The sequence below is a fragment of the Pleurodeles waltl genome, chromosome 6 (assembly GCF_031143425.1).
Source record: "Pleurodeles waltl isolate 20211129_DDA chromosome 6, aPleWal1.hap1.20221129, whole genome shotgun sequence".
Classification (NCBI taxonomy): domain Eukaryota; kingdom Metazoa; phylum Chordata; class Amphibia; order Caudata; family Salamandridae; genus Pleurodeles; species Pleurodeles waltl.
In genome coordinates, this window is record NC_090445.1 from 26,640,335 (window position 1) to 26,663,582 (window position 23,248).

General features: G+C 48.6%; 1 protein-coding gene across 4 annotated transcripts in view; it reads left to right on the forward strand.

Moving 5' to 3' along the window:
• Positions 1-5,956, forward strand: part of PRRT1B (proline rich transmembrane protein 1B) — a 105,471-nt gene extending 99,515 nt beyond the window's left edge. For all 4 annotated transcript variants that reach the window (XM_069237090.1, XM_069237089.1, XM_069237091.1 and 1 more), the window contains exons 4-5: positions 1,598-1,735; positions 4,475-5,956. In XM_069237090.1, the coding sequence (XP_069093191.1) occupies positions 1,598-1,735; positions 4,475-4,621 (285 nt within the window). In that variant the 3' untranslated portion in view covers positions 4,622-5,956. The remainder of the gene's footprint in view (positions 1-1,597; positions 1,736-4,474) is intronic.
• The last annotated feature ends 17,292 nt before the right edge of the window (positions 5,957-23,248 follow it).

The following is a 23,248-nucleotide window of genomic DNA, read 5'->3' on the forward strand; positions in this document are numbered from 1 at the left end:
AACAAAAGAAAAGGCTGGGTCAGGGGCTCTCTTACTTGGTAAACTCATTGAACCAAGTTCAAAGCAAGCTGGTCATGTCACAAGTGGAGTCAAGATTGTATTCTTAACTTATTAACATTGTGCTTGCCAACAGTGGTGGCCAGAAGGAAGCGGGCATCCTCACTGCACAACAGACATCCTGACCTGAGAAACGCTATAATCTGGCAGATCCCACGTTTACGTACTGTACTCAAGGGTGCCCCATTCTCCACTCAAGGAGATCACCCACTTGTGTACAGGAAGCTTGTATACTTCTTTCGCTTTGTTCACCGCACTCGGATTACTTCAGAGACTTGGATCAGAGGGAGGTTTCTCTGGTCCCCCTCAGGTCTCCCCTCAGACACCTACAAAGGGCTTGGTTAAAGGGAGAACATTACTTGGTGAGTGTCCCTCACAGAGACATTTAAAGGGCTCGGGTCAGAGGGAGGCTCCTGCATGGCTAGTGCCACTTCAGAGAAATGTAAAGGGCATGGATCAGAGGGATACCCCTGTAAGCGTAAGGCCACCTCAGAGATACTTAAAGAGCTTGGATTAGAGGAAAGCTCCTGCATGGGTTTGGCCACTGCAGAGACATTTAAAGGGCTTAGATCGGAGGTGAGGTGCATGGAGAGGGCCTCCTCAGACACATTTAAAGGTCATAGATCAGAAGAGGGCATTTAAAGGTTTTGGATCAGAGGGAGGCTCCTGCATTGTGAGTGTCCCCCTCAGAAACATTTAAAGGGCTCACATCAGGAGGAGGCCCCTGCATGGTATGCACCCCTCAGAGACATTTAAAGGGGTTTGGATAAGAGAGAAAGACCCCTGCATGGTGAGTGCCCTCCCTACCTCAGAGACATTTAAAGGGCTTGGTTCAGAGGGAGGCCCCTGCATGGTGAGTGTCCTTCTCAAAGACATTTAAAAGGTGTGGATCAGAGGGAGGTCCCTGCATGGGAAGGGAAAACTCAGAGACATTTACAGGGTATGGGTCAGAGGGAGGATCCTGCATGGGGAGGGCAACCTCAGAGACATTTACAGAGCATAGATCAGAGGGAGGGCTCTGCATGGGGAGGGCTACCCCAGAGACATTTACAGTGCATGGATCAGAGGCAAGACCCTGCATGGGGGGGGGTGGCACCTCAGAGACATTTACAGTACATGGATCAGAGGCAGGACCCTGCATGGGGAGGGCAACCTCAGAGACATTTACAGGGCATGGATCAGACAGAGGCCCCTGTATTGAACATTTAAATGGCTTGGATCGCAGGAGAAAGGATGCCTGGGGAGAGTCATCTCAAAGGCATTTAAAGGGCTTGGATCACAGGGACATGCCTGCATGGTGAGTGTCCCCCTCACAGACCTTTAAATAATGGTGTGGAAGAGAGGGAGGCCCCTGCATGTGGAGGGCACCTTAGAGACATTTGAAGAGCTTGGATCAGAGGGGCTTCCCTGCATGGTGAGTGACCGCCTCAGAGAAATTTAAAGGGCTTGGATCACAGACAGACTCCTGTCTGGGGCTACTGTGGTGCTCTTGTTTTGCCCCTGCCACTAACCAGGTGTCCCTCTCCCCTCCTCCTTGCAGTACCACGAGCACATAATGGGGCACGCACCCAGGCCAGAGGGTAGGCGGCCGCCCAAGGACTACATGGTGGAGTCTGTGCTGGTGATGATCTTCTGCTGCCTGCTCACTGGGATCATCGCCATTGTGTACTCTCACGAGGTAAGAGGGGGTGCTCACGAGTTAGACTCCTTGCATGAGATAACAGAGGTGTTCATTTGAGGTGTGGAGGGATCCTCGCTAGAGGTAAAGGGGGTCCTCACGAGGTAAAGGAGTCCTTGCATGAGATACGGGGGTGCTTGCATGAGGTGTGGAGGGATCCTCGCTCGAGGTAAGAGGGGGTCCTCATGAGGTAAAGGAGTCCTTGGACAAGATAAGAGGGGTGCTTGCATGAGGGGTGGAGGGTTCCTCGCACAAAGCAAGAGGGAGTCCTCACGAGATAAAGGAGTCCTTGCACGAGATAAGAGGGGTGCTAGCATGAGGTGTGGATAGCTCCTCGCTCGAGGTAAGAGGGGGTCCTCACAAGGTAAAGGAGGTCCACACAAGGTAAGAGGGGTGCTTGCATGAGGTGAGGAGGGTTCCTTGCACAAAGCAAGAGGGGGTCCTCACGAGATAAAGGAGTCCTTGCACGAGATAAGAGGGGTGCTTGCATGAGGTGTGGATAGATCCTCGCTCGAGGTAAGAGGGGGTCCTCACAAGGTAAATGAAGTCCACACAAGGTAAGAGGGGATGCAGGTCCTTGCATGAGCTGGGAAGGGCTCCTTGCACGACAAGAGGAAGACTCTTTGCTTGAGCAATGAAGGGTGCCCGCAGGAGGTGGGTATCACTCATTGCACAAAGAGAGATCCTCCAAACAGGTGTGGGAGGGCTTCTTGACTGAGGTGAGAATGAATCGTGAGAATGAATTGTGACACATGGTATGATGGGTCCTTGAATGCAGTTAGAAGGGTCCCTCGCATGCGGCGGGAAGGGCTTCTCACACTAGGTGGAAAAAGCTCCACATACAAGGTAAGTAGGGCTGCTTGTAGGGGGTTAGAGGAACTCCTTGTAGGAGGCAAAACAGGCTCCTTGTAGACAGGTTAGAAGGGATGTCTGAACAAGGTCAAGATGGGCTCTTAACATACAGGGGGGAGGGGCTCCCTGCATGGGGTGTCAAGGGGCCCCTTATTCAAGGTAAGAGGGGCACACCTCTTATGAGGGAAGAATAGCTAGTTGCAATACTCCAACCCTCCACAATCATTCCTCTGCTACACCCTCCGCATGGACCTCCCTTGGATCTCCTAAAACCCTCAAAAGTACCTCAACTTGCAACGGGTCCCTCCCTTTCCAGGTTCACTGCCCTCAGCAACAGATATCAGGCTGCGGACACCCTATTACAATATGTTGTTATGTTATGCAGATTTGTAGAGCACACTATCACCTGGGAGGCTATCCTGGCACTGAGCAGGTGTGAGTCTAGGCATACTTAGGGCCTAGTGGCTCTACGCGAAAAGCCAGGTCTTTAACATCTTGCAGAATTCAAGAAGTGAGGAGTAGGCTATAATGTGTAAAGGCAGAACATTCCAGACTTTAGGAGCAGTGTAGGATAAAGCTCGACCACGAGATCTGATTTTCCATGGAGATTTGTGGAAGTAGGAGTCCAGACAAGTGGAAGTGTCTGGGAGGTTGTGAGAGCAGATGCTAATGTTGAGGTATGCTGGGCCAGTGTAATGTAGTGCCTTGAAACTGTGGGTAGTGAGTTTAAATTGTGCTAGTTTGAGCATGCGGTACCAGTGGAGCTCCTTTAGGTGTGGTGTGATTTGAGTGCCGCGTGGGAGGTTAAGAGTGATTCTGGCCACCAGGTTCAGAATGGTTCCCAGCCTTATAGTGAGTTTTTGTTGATCACGGCATAGAGGGTCGTCCCGTAGTCCGGCTTACTTGTGTGACGGTTTTCCAGGTGTTGATTGGGAGCCATTTGAAAATCTTCCTCAGCATCTTCAGGGTATAGAAGCACGAGGGAGTGACGGCATTGCCTTGGATGGTCATGTTTAGTTGGCTGTTGATGATGATCCCAAGGCTCTTGGTATGGGTGGTCGGGTTGGGTATCGGTGGCAGCTCTGTTCCGCGTGATTTCGGTCTTGTCGATGTTTGACTTTCGACAGTTGGTCTTTATCCAGTGGGCGATTTCAGTCATTCAGGCACTGATCTTGAGTCGTGTGTAGTCAGCGTAAGAGAGGACACTGATGTCCTCAGAGCAGATGATACTGGCTAGAGGGATCATGTATGCTACCCACAGGGCCCTCTACAGGTTTTTACACAGGTGTTATTACTCCATGCATGCTTTCACAGCCCTTAACCTTGCAAGGGGATAGACACTCAACCCCACTTGCTGCCCCTTGTATTACAAACCTGTCCTTATCTCACTAAGCTTCGATCTTGCACCCTGATGGGCTTCTGATGTACCAGCACCTACAGGTCCTTTAAAGAGGTCCTCAAACCCTCCCTGCCCAAGCCCTGTTCAGTTTAGAGTTCCCACACATTCAGCCCACCCACAACCGCAGGCTACATCTTCAGTGCAGAACACATCACTGGCAGTACTTGCACTCCGTAGCAAAATGTCTGTTGTGTCTGTAGCAGGTGCCTAGTTGCGCTGCATACTCCACCTTCTCTCTTAAACCTAACAATGTTTTCGTTGCCATCAACAGCCGGGTTCCTAGATCCCCTCTGCAGTAGCCACAGTCTTGCAGCTCTGTTCAGAATGCTCAGACAATAAATAACTACAAACTCTGTGTGCAAGCAATAGCTACTGCCCAGCCTGTCTGTGCCAGCCCCCTCTTGGCTGGTACTCTAAGGTTACCCTGCTGCCAACCATCCCTTTCCTTGTCTACCATAACTAACATCTGTCCTCTCTCCTACCTACAGACCCGTGCCGCCCTGAACCGTGGTGACATCAACATGGCGAATGAGGCCTCCAGGAAGGCACGCTCCCTTGTCCTCTTCAGTCTTCTTTTTGGGGTCTTCGTCTCCATCAGTTGGGTGATCTATGTTGTTGTTGCACTCTACGTCTGAGGGGTTATACCCCAGCTTTGGAGACATAAATGGGGTGATGTACACAGCTTCTGGAGAGGTGACAATGTCCACATTTGAAGGTCACAAGCAGCAAACACCACCATCCCAGCATGGACTGTTATGGAAGGAAGAACCTACAAGACCCTACTCCTTGACCATCCAGTGCAGGTTGGGTCAACAAGTGAGGCCCATGGGCTCCTGAGTTCAGTGGCTTCATCTCTACGTGGTGAGCAAAAAGGAGCGCTCCTTGGACCATCATGGTCCTCCACCTCTACCATGAACTTAGTGGCGTCCTCCCTAGTGAAGAATAGTATTGATTGTGGTATACATGTGCACCACCTCTGGCAGAATCAGTGTACACAGCCAGCAGAAGTGTGCTGAATTGTGAAAAGTAAGGACACTGCTGCCCTGTGGCGCACAAAACAGGTGACAACTTCATCACTTGGGAAAGGAGAGAAGTAAGCCCTGCTGCAAGCCTGCTGTGGTAGAGTCCACCGTAGTGGTGAAGCGCAGTGTAGCACTGGGATTCACAGGTATTCAACAGCTGTGCTCCTGATGTCAGAGACCCTCATCTACCCAACTAGTCTTTGGCCTAGCACCTCCATCCTGTGAGTCTTATAACACTGAAGAACATGTGGCTCTCATCAGAACTGTGTCAGCGTAGCTTGCTGTGGTCAGGTCTAGGATTCTCTGTAAAGCACATTTACTGTTTTGTGTAGGACACCAGGACTAAATCAGTAGAGGGCACAGAAAAGCTTGAGATGCGGGGTACTGGGAGCTCCCATCACTGGCACAACAGTGGATACTGCACTAGAGGGTTGAGATGAATTTGCAGAGCTGTATGTGACTCAGTATTGGAATAAGAAGAGACACTGAAGGTCAGGACTGAGGTGCATTGGCAGGGCAGTGGGTGAGTCTTACTACTAGCTCAGCAGTGAGGGCTACAGATGAGGGCTGACACGTGCTATCACACCTTACTTTGAGGTCTAGTACTGGAAGGACAGGAGTGCTGGGGGTCAGAATTGAGGTAGATTTTCAGATGCATGCTTCACCTGCACTCTGCATCCCAGTACTAGAGCAGCAGGAGGTAGAGGAAATCAGGACATACAAACTCAGTCTAAAACACATCACATTGTTTCCATAAAAGCAAGCCTCTTATGTTAGTGAACCAGTTGTATATAAGGATGTATATAGAGAGATATATATTGCAGAACACAAACAACTACATTCAAATAAGCATTGGAGCCAGTTCAATGTTAAGAGTTTTCATGCATTTCATTCTGATGTTTCTGTCATCTTCCTGTAAAATAAACCACTGGAAAGTGAACAACTGTGTTCAGATTTCAAACACAAGTTGTTTTCCTATTCAAATATTTAGGTGGTCAGTGATTACCACTTGAAGAATGGGCTTGCTTGTGCATTGTGAAATTGCAGCACAAGAGGTACGCAGAAGGCATTCAATGCGCATGGAGTTTGCACCATACTAATCTGATATATGCTGTTTTTATAACTGGCACTCTTTAATAAGCATTGTCAAAGCCAATAGGTCTGGTTTTGGCAACTGTGCAATTTGTTTTGCAAAAATACGCAATAGATTTCTGATGGATACTTTTAATTGCAGATTCCTCACCCCCCGGACCCCAGACTGGATCCAGTTAACGTTCTTCAGCAATTCCCTTGTGCCTCAGTAGGCAGCGTCATGCAGCTCTGCGACAGATCCATCCTGCCCTGGAGGTGACATCAGGGCCACTACGTAGTCACCACTCCAGGGTGCTGAAGTCAGTTCCTTTCTTTCCGTGCTTTCCAGCATGGATCGGGAGCTTGCTCCCTTGAATTCTGTCAGGCTTGACAAGCACTATTTTAAAACTTTTTTCCAGTGTGCAAGGAACAAGTTTCCTTCAAAAGCAATAAGATTCACACCTTATAAGGACTGTCATGAACAAATGTCGGTGAGGACCTCTATGAGGTCTGTCTTGTGTGTTTGGGCTCCTCACACGATTCAGCGTGGTGCACTTGACTCTAGGACCAAGAAGCCAAACTCTACTTTGGAGAACATCGCCAAAAGGTGTGAAAGGTCCTGCCCGGCTCAAAGTTGAGGTTCGGCCACTTTCTCATTCCCAAGGTCATTCTCAAGATCAAATCATCAGTTAAGTTTAAAATGAAGAAACATGAGAAGGCAAAACACAGCTCCTATTTCTCCTGCCACAAGGTGCCGCGTGACTCCCATCCAGGGAGCTCCCAATCTGCAGACTCAGTCCCCAACCTCGAAACCGATCCTAGCCCTGGTCCATCTGCAACCTGAGTTCCCAGGTCCGTAGGGGATGCCTCAGCAAATCCAAAGTTTTAGAGAAACCATGCTTGGGTTGTTTGGTACCCTACCAGATCCCTCTAGAGCAGTGGTCTTAAAACTTTTTAATGTTGATCCTGAAGGGAAAATAATAAATCATTGCCCCTTCCCCGAATTTTTCACAATTATTCTATTACATTGGCAAAGTTTAAATATGTCTAGACTTATTTGAGTTAAGTTCTGTTTTAAAAATGCAATCAAATACATGATGCCAAACGTATTATTCTGTTCTGTCAGGTCTTATTAACATATAAAAGTATCCAGAGTGCAATTATTAGAAGTGGGGGGGGACTGAAGAGTATTTGGAGGCCCTTCCTTTTTGACACATACTCCCAGCTTGGATATAAATGACAAAACATGGTAATGATGGCCCTTTACAGAACAGTTGGAAAACACACTGGGAAACGCCCCCGCTCCAACGGACCACGCACGCAATCTGGGCATCATCTTGGACTACTCTCTATCCATGACCCGCCAAGTCAACACTGTCTCGTCGGCATGCTTCCACACCCTCCAATTCCGGCGAAAGATTTTCAAGTGGATCCCCTCTGACACACGGAAGACAGTCACCCACTCACTCGTCACTAGCAAGCTGGAGTACAGCAACGCACTCTATGCTGGCATCACCAAGAAACTACAATCAAGACTACAAAGAATCCAGAATGCAGCAGCCAGACACATCCTGGACATCCCCGACACAGCCACATCGCCTCCCACCTCAGGGACCTACACTGGCTCCCGGTCAACAAGCACATCACATAGAAACTCCTGATCCATATCTACAAGGCAGTACACAACCTAGGACCGGCATACATCAACCACCACCTCGCCTTCAAGTACTGAACAGACAACTCTGTTCTTCCCAGCTCACCCTTGCAGCCATCCCCAAAATCCGGAAAAGCCCAGCAGGAGGAAGATCCTTTTCCTACCTCGCAGTCCAGACATGGAACACGCTCCCTCTCAAACTCAGACAGACCGCATCTCTGAAGAAGTTCAGGAAAGACCTCAAGAGCTGGCAATTCGATTGAGCAGCACGCCCACAAAGAGCACCCTGAGACCCTACGGGTGATTAGCTGCGCTTTAGAAATCACTGATTGTTTGAGTAGTTTTTTGCTGCTCAGTTTTTTCAGCTTGAAACAAAGCCCTGTTATAAGCGTAATACTTCTCTTGGCCAGAGCCTGGCACCCCACTGGGATCATTTGAGGCCCCCCTAGGAGGCCTCCCACCCCCCTCCCACATGGATTCATCCCTGATGCCGACTGTGCCCTTCAATCCCATTCCTGGGTCAGCCGGACCCCGGGGTCGGCACCAAGACTGATACCCCTTCCGATGTCACAACTGATACCAGAGACCCGAGTGTTGATGCTGGCACCGACACCGCTGACTCAGTAGATTTGCCTCTTTCAGACATGGAGGCTAATCCGCAGTGAGCTCCACCGAAGTAGCAACCGCCCTGCCCTTTGCTTATTCAGAACTGGAGATGATTCCTTTACAATACAGACTGCCTGACCCTGATGATGACAATACTTCACAAATTTATCATGATCAGAATCTTTTTTTAGACCTGTAAGATGCCAGTCACCTGGAGACCTCCTATGACACTGGCACTCAATCATCTAACTTTGGTACATCACCGGAAGAGTCTGCCTCCTTTGCCCTGGTACTTCAGAGAGCAGGAGAGGTCGTAGACCTACAGTGGCCCACCCTGAGGTCAAAATAGACATTTGGACCTCAGGAATTGGCAGCTGCAGGGGGTAGGCAACCCAGACAAAGGAGCTTCTCCTGCATTCTAACAAGCCCTTAACCAACACACTGCTGGACAGCAGGGCGAAGTCGTGATCTTGCCATCTTGCCACTAGTTAATAGACAGATTGATAAGAGACACAGGCCTGCTCTTGGAGACCCAGCCTTTCTCCTGCAACACCCTACACCAGACAGTCTGGTGGTCGAGGCCTCATCCACCAGGCTTAACCCCAACATTCCCCCCCCCCCACCATATAGAGTCAAAATGCATGAAGTTTTCCTAATGTATGTTCTCCTCTACCAGCCTCACCTTACACTCTAACCAAACTTCAAGAAACATGCATGATGGTCAGGATGCAACAGAATGTGTCATACCGTTGGGACTGGGCACTCTCAAGTGGTTGAGACAGCAGTAGGACCAGTGTGGTGCTTAGGCGCAACAGTTGGATTCACTTAACAGGGTTCTCGACTGACGTACAACAATCCCTAATGGACAGCAAATTTGATGGCACCAGTCTTTTCAGAGGCAAGATGGACTCAGCCTTGGAACACTTTAAGGAGAGCAAGGCAACAGCATGCTCACTCTGACTGGCACCACATCAGTTTAGTTACCCCAACAATTTCACCTCTTTCAAGACTTCAGAAGAGGGTTCCAGCAGAGGCCATGTCGGACCTTGCCTCAGCACCAGCATACCTCACAGGTCTTTCGCAGCAGAGGTCGGGGATCCAGCCACCAGCATCCAGTCTCCCAAGGGTAACAAACTAGTCAGTTCCCAGCCCCTTCCACATCTGCCACCTTTATTTTCCCTTCTGGGCACACAGTCCGCTAGTAGGGCAGATATACCTTTGCCTCCATTGGTGGGAGATCATCACATCAGACCACTGGGTGCTCCACATCATCCACAATACCTCCTGGAGGACCCCTTGCCCGTTCTGAGGGGGGTTCAGGACTTGGTGGATAGGGAAGCCTTAGGGAGCATGCCAGCACCAGAAGTCGGGACTGCTGGGTACTCCTGTTACTTCTAGGTGTTGAATGACAGAGACCTCCACCTTATCCTTGATCAACACCCTGTGGACATCATCCTGAGGAAGGACAAGTTCAAGATGCTTACTCTGGCCCAAGCTCTGTCTGTCCAGGAAAATGACTGATTGGCACGGGATCTTTAGGACATCTATTTCTACATCCCCATCCTGCAGTCCCACAGGTTTTACCTGTGATTTCAGGTAGGTGGCAAACACTTTCATTTCTCAGCACTCCCCTTCAGCCTTACTAGTCCACCTTAGGACTTCCCAAAAGGGATGGTGGCAGTTCCTGGCCACCTTCTGAGGTTGGGAATAGCAGTCTCACCATACCTCAACACCTGGTTGCTAAAAGCAAGTTTGACCCTAATGGTCGGGAACCACCTATATATGATGGCCAACTTGTTAACATTGCCTATGTTTTCCATTGATGCATTGAAGTTACACCTGGCTACTTCACAGAGGCTCCCCCTCATTAGTGCCACCCTCCATCTATGCTTTTCCTAGCCTTCTCTCCACCTTAAAAAGTCAAGGACATTTCGGCTATGATCCAGATGTTTCAACCTTCGTCTCAGTGAGCTTGGCTCGGAGGCATCTTGGCCTCCTATTTCTGGAGCAGACCGGGTGGCACATGCACACCCTCCAGTGGGATCTGAAGTCTCAGTAGGCCCAGCACCAAGGGAAGCTGTTGGATTCTATCTGTCTGAGGGGACTGCAAGATATCAGGAGTACTGGCTTCTGCACTACTATTGGAACAGCTGCAGACAAGATAACACACTACCCAGAGCTAATGGTTGTGACAGCTGCATCGTTGCTGGGTTGAGGAGGTCACCTGAGAGAGGTGGAGATCAGAGTCCTCTGGTCTCCGGCAAAATCCTGCCCTCACATAAAGTTGATGGATTTGCTGGCAATTCACTTGGCATTGAAAGCGTTTCTCCCATCCATTGAGGGGGACTGTGTGTAGGTTCTTATGGAAAACACCACTTAGTGGATTAATAGGTCCTGTGCCAGGAGGACCTGCACCTCTAGAAATGGCTGGGTCATCAGGGAATTCCCTTGTTCATACAGCAGCTGGAGGGATCTTCAAAAACCAAGGCGGACAAACTTAGCCAACGTCCTTGTGTGGATCGTGAATGGCAACTGCAGACAGAGCTGGCACAGGGCCTGTTTACTCTTAACCGATCAGTCATCTTTTTTCAAACAACCTGTTGTGATGCGTTTTCTAAAAAAGCTGACTGATAGGTTCCCACCAACAGCATTTGTGATGCCTCAGTATGATCTCAATCTGGTTCTCACCTTTGGTATATGCACCTCATTTGAACCAATACACAGCTGCCATCTCAGACTGCTCACCTGAATGACAGCATTCTTCATTAGCAATAATGTCAGCTCGTCGCATCAGTGAATTACAGGTACTCTATCCAGCAAGCATATACAACTTTCTTCCTGGACAAGACATGGTCAGGACTAAAGCGACATTTCTTCTGAAAATGTTAACACTTTTCCACATAGGACAGTTCATTATCCTGCCTGCTTTCTTCGCCCTGCTTCACCCATCAAAAGAGGAGAGACTCCATCGCCTAGACCCAACGAGAGCTATGTGCTATCACATTGATCATACCAAGGTCTACCAGATGGACGATAAGCTTTTTGTGAGGTTCTTTTGGGCATAGAAGAGAAAAGCTGTGCAAAAGGAAACCATCCCTAGATAGATGCGTCATGTGTATGAAATTCCGCATTGGATTGGCCAAGAAAGAGCCTCCGGAAGTCCTACGAGCTCCTTCCACCAGAACAGAGGCTGTAACCATTGTGCTGGTGTGCAATGTACCAGCGTTAGACATCTGCCGGGCTGCTACATGGGTGTCAGTTCACATGTTCACAAAGCTCTCCTGTCTGGATAGCCAGGTCCAATGGGAGGGCATTTTGCCTGATCTGTCCTGCATAGTTTGCAGGTCTGAGCCATTCTACAGACCAGCTACCTGGGGATTACTCCTTTGGTATCTATTTACAAGGTGAGGAATCTGCAGTTAGAAGTATCCCACAGAAGAACACATTACTTACCTTTGGTAACAGTCTTCCTGATGTGTACTCTATCTAACAGCAGATATTTCATAGACCCATCCTCCTCTCCGTTCTATGGAATGGGCTCTCCTAGTCCATGCTCATACCATTCCATCCGAGAGATCAACGCACTGGCACAATCCAATTACTACTGCTCCACGCCCGACAGCGCAGGCAGATATCAGAAATAAACTGACGTCAGCATGTGGAAGTGGTGACTATGTAAGGACGCCGACATCACATCTGACGCAAGAAAGATGTGATGTGGTGCAGCACAATACCACCTACCGACATGTGAGAGAATTGCTGAAGAAACATCTCCAGATCCAGTCTGGCGCCGGGAGGTATTCACAAGGTGAGGAATCTGTGGTTAGATAGAGCATCCCCCAGAATGAGCGTTACCAAAGGAAAGCACCTTGTTCATTCAGAGTGCAATAATTATAAAACGTAAAAGTGCTGTTGCCTAAAAGTGCCATGCATGTGTCTGCAAAACAAAACATGAGATGAAAGTGCAGATTGGCCCTGGCACGGGACCGGACTGCATTTTAGGCAGATGTTCACATACGGACAAGCAAAATGCTGTCACTCAGTGAAGGGAGCTGATAATGGTTGAAGTGGGTGACTCATGATGTAAGCTGTGGTGGGTGGAAGCTAAATGAGAACGACACCTAAACAGACCAATGGGTTAGGAAGGCTGACTGAAAGCCTCAGTATTCCTCAATTGGATTAGCTTTGACAGCATAAGGCTGGCCATACTGAGAAAGGTTTCTCTAGGCTACGCCTAAAAACATTTTGGTAAGGAGTCTATTGGGCTGCCTGTATTCCACTGCACTGCCTTAATGACATGTCACTAGTTTAAAAGTAGCTCAGATGGTCTTATTCCACGGGTCCCATTAAACCAATTTATTTCATGGCAGATGGAGGCAGCAAAACGCAAAACAGGCCAATAAAAGGCATTGTGAATCTGTTTGCCATTTTCATCTGTGCCACTGCAGAATGGCAATGGGAAACATTTAGGGACATATTTATGAGCCCCTAGCGCCTCCTTGCGCCACATCACCGTCATAATTTTTGACGCTAATGTGGTCCAACGAGGCCAAAATCCCTGCACCATATTTACAGAGTGGCACAATGCATGCACTGAGACACTTTATAACCCTTTGTGCTACATTAGGCCTGGGCCAGGCATAATGTATGCAAAGGGGACGTTCCCCTGTTAGGGGGCTCAAAGAATAGCGCAAGGAAATCTAACAGATTTCCTTGCGTCATTTTTTCCGGCACTTTTTACTGCAGGAGTAGCGCCTAAATTTGGGCACTACTCCTGCAGAGTACATCAATAGGGTCATAAAAAATGGTGCTATTGCCCCCTAACCTGCGGCGTATTTTAAATACGGCGCACACATGGTGGGGGGGGGGGTAAAGGGTGCAAGAAAAGTGACGCTGCACTGTGTGCAGCACCATTCTTCTTAAATATGCCCCTTAATTTCTGTGAAAGAGGGTGACATTGAGAACATAAAAAACAGAAGTGGGATTTGTATAGAAAGTTAAAGCAGATACAGTATAATCTGGAGAGTGTAGTATAACTAGGGTTACCAAATGTCATATACCTTCATGTTTTAGTTCTCTGCTATTATCTAAGTCATTCGTTTGAGGTGGACTAATAAACAAGGTAGCAGATGTATGTAAAAGTAAGTCTCAGCATTGGATACACGTTGTTCGGCACACGTGCTGGCCTTTGTGTGTTACATGAGTGTTCCAGAGAGATGACGTATTGAACTGTAGTGTTAAAGGTGTATGGTTTTAGCAAAGAGGCCAAGGATGGAAGGGGAGAGGATATCACATTACAGCTAGGGCTGCAGACTTTGATACTGGGGAACCAGGTTCGAGTCTCGGTGTCAGCTCAACACCCTGTGATTCAGGGCAAATCACCCAATCTCCCTCTGCCTACAAAAATGAATGTGTCCTTGTGTGATGTAACTGGTGCTCATGTACAGTGCTCCAATACCTTCGGGTCGAGTTTACGTACCAGAAGGCATCTGTATTTTGTTGTCTGTCTATTAGTCCGTGCATATAGGAGCCTACATATCTGTATCCATGGGTGTCTGTCTTTCATCCTGTGTACATAGATGCCTGTGTTTCTCTGTTTTACGTGGGAGACTGTAAGTCTGTTGAGGTATATGTCTGTTGGTCTGTGTATTTGGGAGTCTATGTGCCTGTATCCATATGTGGATGTCTGTTGTCCTGTGTGCATGGATGCCTGTTTATATGTTGGTCTGTGTACACAAGAGACTGTAAGCCCTTTGAGGTGTGTGCCTGTATGTCTGTTGGTCTATGTACACAAGAGTCTGTAAGCCCTTTGAGATGTTTGCCTGTATATCTGTTGGTCTGTGTACATGTAAGTCCTTCGAGGTGTGTGCCTGTTGGTCTGTCTACACGGGAGCCTGTAAGCCCTTTGAGGTCTGTGCCTGTATGTCCGTTAGTTTGTGTACACAGGAGTCTCTAAGTCCTTTGAGGTGTTTGCCTGTATATCTGTTGGTCCGTGTACATGTAAGTCTTTCGTGTGTGCCTGTATGTCTGTTGGTCTGTATACACGAGTGTCTGTAAGTCCTTCAAGGTGTGTGCCTGTATGTCTCTTGGTCTGTGTACATAGGATCCTGTCAGTCCTTCGAGGTGTGCGCCTCTGAGTCAGCTAGTCCCTGTACATGTGAGGGGAAGGACAGGTGAGGGCAAACTTCACAGATTAAACTTTGCTGATATATCTGTGGTGGCCAGGAGATAACATAGGCCCCTGTAGCCCCACCACATTCTGCGGGGAGGGGCCATCATTAGGTCGAGCCTAGGCAGCGCGCATGCCTTGTCTGCAAGACATGCTGTATTCCATCTTTAACCACGCCCACTACTGCCATTCCTTCTTTGTTGTGCTTGTCTTAAATGTTTCCTTTTTATTGGTGCATTTTTCTAAATGTCCCTCCTTTATGTGCTTAGTTCCCTCCCAGGCTATTTCACTAACAGAACATCTTTGTTGGCCATCACACTACGTTCACGCTTCCTCTTGTTACAGCGTGTGATAGGCCCGTCCTCCCTCCTCCTGTATGGGCATTCCAGCCTTAGTGTTTAGGGCAGGTCCCGTTGGCTTCCGTGATTGGAGTGTTTCTCGTGTCTTCTTTATATTTATTTATGTTAACAGTATATTTATGAAACGAGTAGCCAGCAGCTGGTTTTAATGAGCTGCGGTGAATCTGGAGGGTGTGCCCCTTGTCTTGTGGTGGATGTTATGAGGGTAGAGCCAAGAGCCTTAATTGACAATCTGACGTCACCACTTCACAAAGTTGTCTGATCCTGGGCACATCTTGTGATTTTCCTATGCCTCAGCACATTATGAGAACATTTTGAGGTGCTTAGAAAGAGGCTAGCGACAATTTAAAGCACTGTATGCAAATGGGATGCTGTATGGATCGGACAGCACATATCTAAACTCGCACACACGTAGAGTGGGGGTTTCTTTATTTCTACTTCCGGCATATCCCAGCCCTGGCACATGAAAGCACTTGGAGCAGAATTTCAAAGTAAAGTCATCATCGTCTCGTTCGAGCATGAACTTTAGAAACCTAAAGTCACATAACTTGCATCTACCCAGCACTTCTAGGACCCAGTAAAATATATTTGCGTCTAGATATTATTGACCAGTCATGCAATTCTCTCTAATTCGCTGTCCAACTTGGATGTTCTTGTAAAAACAATTGCATCATTAGCTGTCTAATGAGGTTTGAAAGACAGCTGACAGAAAGTCTCAGTAGAACAGGCTAATGGTAGTCCAGATTCATTCACAGACAAGACTTACAGCGATGGAGCCCTGGGCTGGTTTTAATTATAGATTATTCTAAATTGACTCATTACTTTGTGGTTATTGTAACATTGCTTTAATCCCACACAATAAAATGTACACCTACCGAGAGCTAACCATTGACTTGCCTTTCATAAACTAAGCAGGTCGTCTTCCCACTAGGCTCTTTAATATAAAGTCAACTTCTTTATTCGCAAACTCTGCATGGTTGCCAGCTGTACCAGCTTCCTCAGTACTAAGGTCGCTAGATGACCCCATGCCAGAAAAGCAGGAGCTGTCAGTCAATAAATCAAAGCATTCTGGGAATCGTAGTCCTGGTTCAGTTCAGCTGAAGAAAAGGGAGGAAAACATGTAAGTAATTAATTTTTTGTAAAGCAGTATCTTCTGACAGGAATATTTTTTTGGGAAATGTCTGATAATGGTTTGTCCTTTAAAAGTAAGAAGGCAATCTTTCTCCGTGTCACCGCGGGCACCATTACCAGCCCTGAACTTGCCACTCACTGCCAGCAGGCGTGTTAGTCTGGTTGCCTCAGTGGAAGCAGGCGGAGTCCACATCACTCAGAATGTGTAAGGGTGACACCGAAAGCCCTGGATGGGAAATAGGGGCCATGGTGAGGTGGGGTGAGGAGGCCTCCATGGAGGGAAAGGCGAGGGTTTGAAGAGCTATATCCTCAAGCAATCAATCAGGATTTATAAAGCGTGGCTAATCACCCAATAGGGTATCCAGGTGCTTGCAGTTCCTAGAGACTTATTCGAACAGCCAGGTCTTGAGGGGTATTCAGAATTCCAGAAGTGGGTGATGGTCAAGGTGCGTGGGGAGGCTGTTCCAGGTTTTTGCTGTGATGTGAGAGGAGGAGCGTTCTCCACTACTGCTTTGGTAGATGCGGGGAGTATGGGCAAGTGAAAGGGAGGCAGAGCGTAGTCTTCCCGATGGTTGGTGGAAGTTCAAGCGGCGGTTAATGTACCTGGGTCCTTGGTTGCGTCGAGCCTTGTGTGCATGGGTCAGCAGCTTGAATTGTCATCTCTTCTGTATGGTGAGACAGTGGAGTTGCCTGAGGTGGGGAGTGATGTGGGTTTGTGGGGGAAGGTCGAGGATGAGTCTGGTGACATGAACTTCTCAGGTTGTCCTTCTCAATGATCTGGGCCTTGTGAAGAGATCTTTTAGCAGTCTGTGGATCACAGTGCCGCAGAGCATGACGTCATCCCTCCCTGCTGATATCATTGAAACCCAAGCTTTGGAACAGAGTGATTTTGATGGTCTGCGCACACGTGCCCTGCTGTCCCTTCTCCTTCAGTCACACACAGGCCACTTTTTCTGTTTTAAAGCATCACAGTGGTTCTAGGTGAAATTCTTAACAGATGAACAGTGGCATAACAAAGGCCCCCACAACCCCTGCGGTGTGGGGAGGCCCCCGAGCTCCACGGGGCCCCCTCAGCATAGTGCCCTGACCTGAGCGCTCCTGAGTGAGGTTGGAGGGGGCCTCTCCATGTACTTTGCAGGGGGGCCCCCTCAAGGTTCGTTATGCCACTGCAGATGGAAGCTCCACCCCTTTAGCCCCCCCTCTTTTACTCCATCTTGTGGGTATTTTACAGACAGAGCGTGGCACCACCACACTCCACCTCCACCTCGGTGTGTGGTGGTCAGCCAGGCATTGCCTCAGTTCACAGCACCCTGCTGTGGTATTTTTCATTTTACTTTTATTGCTGTAAATGAATGACCAGCTGCGGTCTACCTTGTCACGTCGGAAAATGGGAAATCTGAGTTCTAATCTCAGCTGCTCCATATTGTGTGTTTGTGGGCAAATCATGTTTTTTCCCTTTCTCTCTCTCTTTCATTCCCTCCCTCCCTGTCTCTCCCTCTCCCCCTCTCGCCTTTTCTACCTATCTAAACTGTCTCTCTCCACTTGGCCTGGAAGCATCTGTGTGTGGGGTGGGTGGGGGGTTGTCAGCTGGTAGAGGGAGACTGCAACAGTTTTCTCTCCTGTACCCTACAAGTGTCAGAATGCGATGTGATCCTCTCTTCTCTTTTCCTGCGGTTATCCTCTCTAGGGGCTGACTATATGGTTACATGACCATGTTTCTTCCAAATGTTATTTTTATTGTGGTGTCCTCTAGGGGATGTTCTGACCATTAGTGTCTAATGCCAAGTGTATGAAGGAATGCACAAACCGTTTATTTCTGATGAACGTTTAGTGTGCCGCATGGCTAAGTCCTTATAAGGTCCCAAACACAATTTGTTCCTGACAAAGGGTTAAAGTGCTGCATGGGTAAATACATATAAGGTCCCAAAGGCGAGACCTATTGCCTATACCAATGCTTGTTTTTGGTATGCAAGTGATGTCAATTAGAGGCAAAAGATTTGAACTGCATCCTGGCATCAAAACCAGCTCCTAGATTTGTTATGCTGCGGGACACACAGAGTGGGTCAGGAGAAAGAAAGCTCTTAGGTCTCACCTTCAATATCATTCCAAGATCTTCTGGCTAGGTCAGTACATTTTGCCGCATGCTGTCCACTACTGACAAAAAGAAAAAAATGCTTGTTTGCCATTGTCTAACACCACTGGCAAAAAAGATAGAAAGACACTGCAGGGTGATAACGTATATGCGTGCCTGCATCACCGCGCACTGATGAGTCAAGAAGCAGCGGACACTTTGCTATTACGGTTAATATACCATTCCAAGATGGCTGACAACAATCTTGGAGCAGTGAATAAAAAAAAGTTTGCAAAAGCACATCATAGGGAAAAGAGTAATCTAGTAGCAAATTGCATTTAAAATAAAGCAATTGAGCGGGGGAGCAACATACACCAAAGGAGAAGAAAGGAATGACATGGAGCAAATTACCGCTGCAGAGCAGCTGAAGAAACGTGTGGGGCAGGGAAGCAGTAGAAAAACTGAGGGGTTTAAACAAATGCAGAAAAGTGAGGGGTGATGGAAGAAACAGGCGAGCTGGAGTCAGGGGGGGAAAGCAACACTGAGAGCGCTGGGCGCCTAGATTTGAGGGGGGAAGCAACACACGAGGGAGAGAGCAAGAAAACACACGCGCTCCTGTGCAGTACTGATAGAACAAGAAAAAAACAGTGTCCTGAACGTAAGCAGTGAACGCTTACAGTCATCCAATGAAAAGGCTGTTAAAGGAGCTGCTTCCGAGGAGGGACAAACACAAGAAGAGGAGAGAAAGCCACTGAACAAGTATTGAGGCTGAATTCATTCTCAGAGGTGGGATAGCCAACATAGATGCCACATTTCACAAGTTAATGTGTGATGTGCTGCGCCACTACAGCTTTTTTCTTTGCATTCTGGGATTTGTAGTCCTGTTATAATAATGGAAAAAACAAGACTACAAGTCCCAGAATTCAAAGGAAAAACCTGGACTGGAGCAGCACATCACACATGGACCTGGGAAACTTGGCAGGGCTGAGACAAAAGAGAAAGAATGTTGTTTTCTGAGCGCAGGGTGCCACTGAAAAGCCTGTAATGTACTTACTTAGTACTGACCTCATTAATTCATAGTCAGATATTAACAATTAGATGTAGTTCTACAATATAGTGAAATCAGAACAAGGTGTGCAACCTTGCAGACAATTGGGCTGGTGCACACTGAAGAAAAGAACTTAAAGAAGGATGAATGTCAGTGTGCGAGGACGTCTGCTTTTTAAACTACTTTGCCCCATGGATGGGTTGCTAGGGAGATGAGAGCATGTATGTAAAAGCATGTCTTGTACCACAGAGATGGCTGCACACAAGGTTATAAAGTGTCACGAACAGGACATCTTCATCACTGTCAAGTGTACATATTCTTATGATATTCACGGCCATCCGGCACAGATGTTTTGCACCAACATGACAGAGGATTCTGGGGCTTGTAGTTTTGTTTTTCCAGCTACGTGTGCGGGCAGATCTGCAGTCTCAGTCAGCACTGCCAAGTTTCCCAGGTCCATGAGAGATGTGCTGCTCCACTCCAGGTTTTTTCTTTGAATTCTGGGACTTGTAGTTTGGCTTTTCCAGCTATGTGCCGGGCAGATCTGTAGTCTCAGCCAGCGCTGCCAAGTTTCCCAGGTACATGTGAGCTGTGCTGCTTCAATCCAGGTTTTTTCTTTGAAATCTGGAACTTGTAGTTTTGCTTTTCCAGCTACGTGCAAGGAAAGATCTTCAGTCTCAGCATGAGCTGTGTTGTTGGCTAAATAAAGTGTCAGGGAGTGTCTTGCTCTCCGGCAGGGAGGGTGAGGGGGCTTACCTCCCAACCATATATCTGCTTGTGCCTTAAATTGAGTAAACCTTTCCATAGCTGCCAAGTTTCCCAGGTTCATGCATGATATGCTTCTTCAATGCACGTTTTTTCCTTTGAATTGTGGGACTTGTAGTCCTGTTTTATGATGGAATAAATAAAACTACACGTCCCAGAAATCAAACAAAAATGCTGGACTCGAGCAGCAAATCGCGCATGGAACTCAGAAACTTGGCAGGGCAGCTTTCCGCTGTACTCACAAAAGGCTGCACGTGGCGGGTATTTGTCAACCCAAATGTGGGCGGAACTCAGCAGGTGTTTTTCTACCTCAAAGCGCACGTCTTTTATCCAAACATGAATTGTTCGCTGCCTCTTGTGCACAGATCAGCTGGCACACGCAATCCCCGCTTCATCTGCGTTATTGGGTTTTTGAGAAACGTTTGCACAAAAGGTGTAATTTAAAAGCACACTGCATTATATCTGTGCAGATAACATGCTGCACACTGTTGTCTGTACTGGTGCTTTCTTTACAGCAGTGAAACCACAGCCGGCCTCTTATCTGCCTTGTAATGCCTGTTCTCCTAGCAGCACCTGTGAGGCCTGCAGGGTGGGGGAGGGAAAGCACGCAGCTGGGAGCAGAGCTGGAGACCCCAGGCTGCAAACAGAGGCATTCTCCCTCCCCGCCCAGTGAGGCCTGCAGAGCTGGAGACCCCGGGCTGCAACAGAGGCGTTCTCCCTCCCCCGCCCAGTGAGGCCTGCAGGGTGGGGGAGGGAAAGCATGCAGCTGGGAGCAGAGCTGGAGACCCCGGGCTGCAAACAGAGGGGCATATTTATGGCCAAGACATGCAGCCCAGCAAGCCACCTTGCTGTGCTCTGCTGTGTGACATGACAATGGCAGAGATGCCCCGTATTTAAGTTAATACAGCGCATTCCTGCCTTTTCCCCTGCGCGGGCACCCTTCTGGCTGCAGAATGCAGTACACATAGAAAGAGGAAAAACGAGGAGAAACAAAGATATTTCCCCTCATTACGCCTCACCTGGGGAGGCATAGGTTTTTGGAGCATTCCCGGGTCTACCACTTCTGGTAAATCTCAGAATGCATCAAAATCCATGGGTGTTGCATGGGAACATCCATGCAACGCGATTTGTGCTGTGATACATTACTCAAGATTTCAGAATTCACACAGGGCCATGCAAAGCAGTCGTGCGTGGCTTCATAAATCTTATTTTTAAGTTGTGTCACTCTTGCATCACGTTGTGTGGTGCACAAGCGACGCAAAGGGGCTCGTACATATCTCCACAAATTCCAGCAAACCGCGCGTCAGGGGAGAACCCTGCTCCCTGGGTTTCCAAGGCCGCACACTGCATTTCCATAGTTACAATACCCCAGTTTTGGGGTGAAATGAAGTAAGTTTAAAAGGCTGTGATTTTACAGATCGCTGTGCCCCTCCCCAAAACGCAATCCTCAAAAAGATGTCTCCATGGGAACTTGGTGAATATACAGCACATACATGTCACTCATCGTTTGGGAGCACACATAAGGGATGTTTCTTTGCCTTCGGTCGGGTGGAGGATGCTTTGGTGATGCACTCTGTGGTGGTGAGCTGTTGGGGGTCTGTCTGTTGGGTCATTCTCAAGGAGATGTTACTACCCTGGAGAGAAGGAGTCTCGCATTTCATTGGGGAAGCAACAAATGAGTGGGAGAGAGAAAAAAAACACCTTCACATCCATGGAGTGCTAAAAGCAAAAGAAACAAGATTCGACAAAACCAATAGGTCTCGTCTATGAGAGCCATGAGCTTTGGCAATGATTTGTGGCCGCGTTGTACAGCAGTGCTAAACATATTTTTTTTAAACGAGGTATGGTGCGATCAGTGCTAATGTGATTTTTTTTTTTTAAAGTGAATTCGAGCTGGCCGCGTCACAGCACTTTTTTATTATCATTCTTATTTTTAGCTGTGTGGTACTCCATCCCCTTTCGCCTGTCCTCTCTCCCCTCCCGCTGCTTTCTCTCCTGCCCTCTCTTCTTTGGATGAAGGATGCAGGTGGGAAAAGAGGACGGGGGAGATGGGAGAGAGAGCATGCAGACAATGGAGGATGGGTGGGTGGTGCTGGGGGAGCAGACAAACTACAGATCATGTGTGGGAGGGGCTGGGGCTGGTGGGCAGGAGGGCCTGGAGCAAGCACACGATCAACAGAGGGTAGGCGGGATGGACTGGGGCAAGCACACGGACAACAAAGGGTAGGCGGGAAGGACTAGGGCAAGCACACTGACAACAAAGGGTAGGCGGGAAGGACTGGGGCAAGCACACTGACAACAAAGGGTAGGCGGGGGATTGGGGCAAGCACACGGACAACAGAGGGTAGGCGGGGGACTGGGTCAAGTAAACGGACAACAGAGGGCAGGCGGGGGACGGGGGCAAGCACATGGACAACAGAGGTTGACTGAAGGGACTGGGGCAAGCAAACGGACAACAGAAGATTGGTAGGAGGGACTGGGGCAAGCAAACGGACAACAGAAGATTGGCAGGAGGGACTGTGGAAGCCACACGCACAACAGAGGGTAGGCGGGAGGGACTGGGGCAAGCACCCGGACAACAGAGGGCAGGCGGGAGGGACTGGGGCAAGGACACGGACAACAGAAGGTAAGCGGGAGGGACTGGGGCAAGCACACGGACATCCGAGGGTAGGTGGGAGGGACTGGGACAAACACACGGGCAACAGAGGGTAGGTGGGAGGGACTGGGGCAAGCACATAGACAACAGAGGGTAGGTGAGGGACTGGGACAAATGCACAGACATCCGAGGGTAGGCGGGAGGGACTGGGGCAAGCACACGGACAACAGATGGTAGGCGGGAGGGACTGGGACAAGCACATGGACAACAGAAGATTGGCGGGAGGGGCTGTGGGAGGCACACACACAACAGAAGGTAGGCGGGATGGACTGGGACAACCATACGGACAACAGAGGGTAGACGAGGGACTGGGGCAAGCACGTGGACAACAGAGGGTAGAAGAAGCAAGCGCAGAAGCACACGGAAACCAGAGAGTGGCGGAGGGGCTAGAGGAAGGACACAAACAAATGAGAGTGGGCATGAAGGGCTGGGGGAAGCACACAGACAATGGAAGGTGGATGCTGGGAATGAGGGAGGAACATGGAGGTTGGAGAAAATAGACAAGGAAGATGACTAGAAAGCACACATACTCTCACAGAGTGCTTAAATAGAAGAAAAAAGTTGCAACTGAAGAAGCAAGCAGTAGAAGGACACCGTAATTAATCCATGCTCCAGGGGAGGGATAAACACAAGAAAAGGAATTAAAGCCTATGGAAGCTGATGAATTTGAATGCATACAAATGAGAGCCCCGACAAAGCAAGCATTGGTA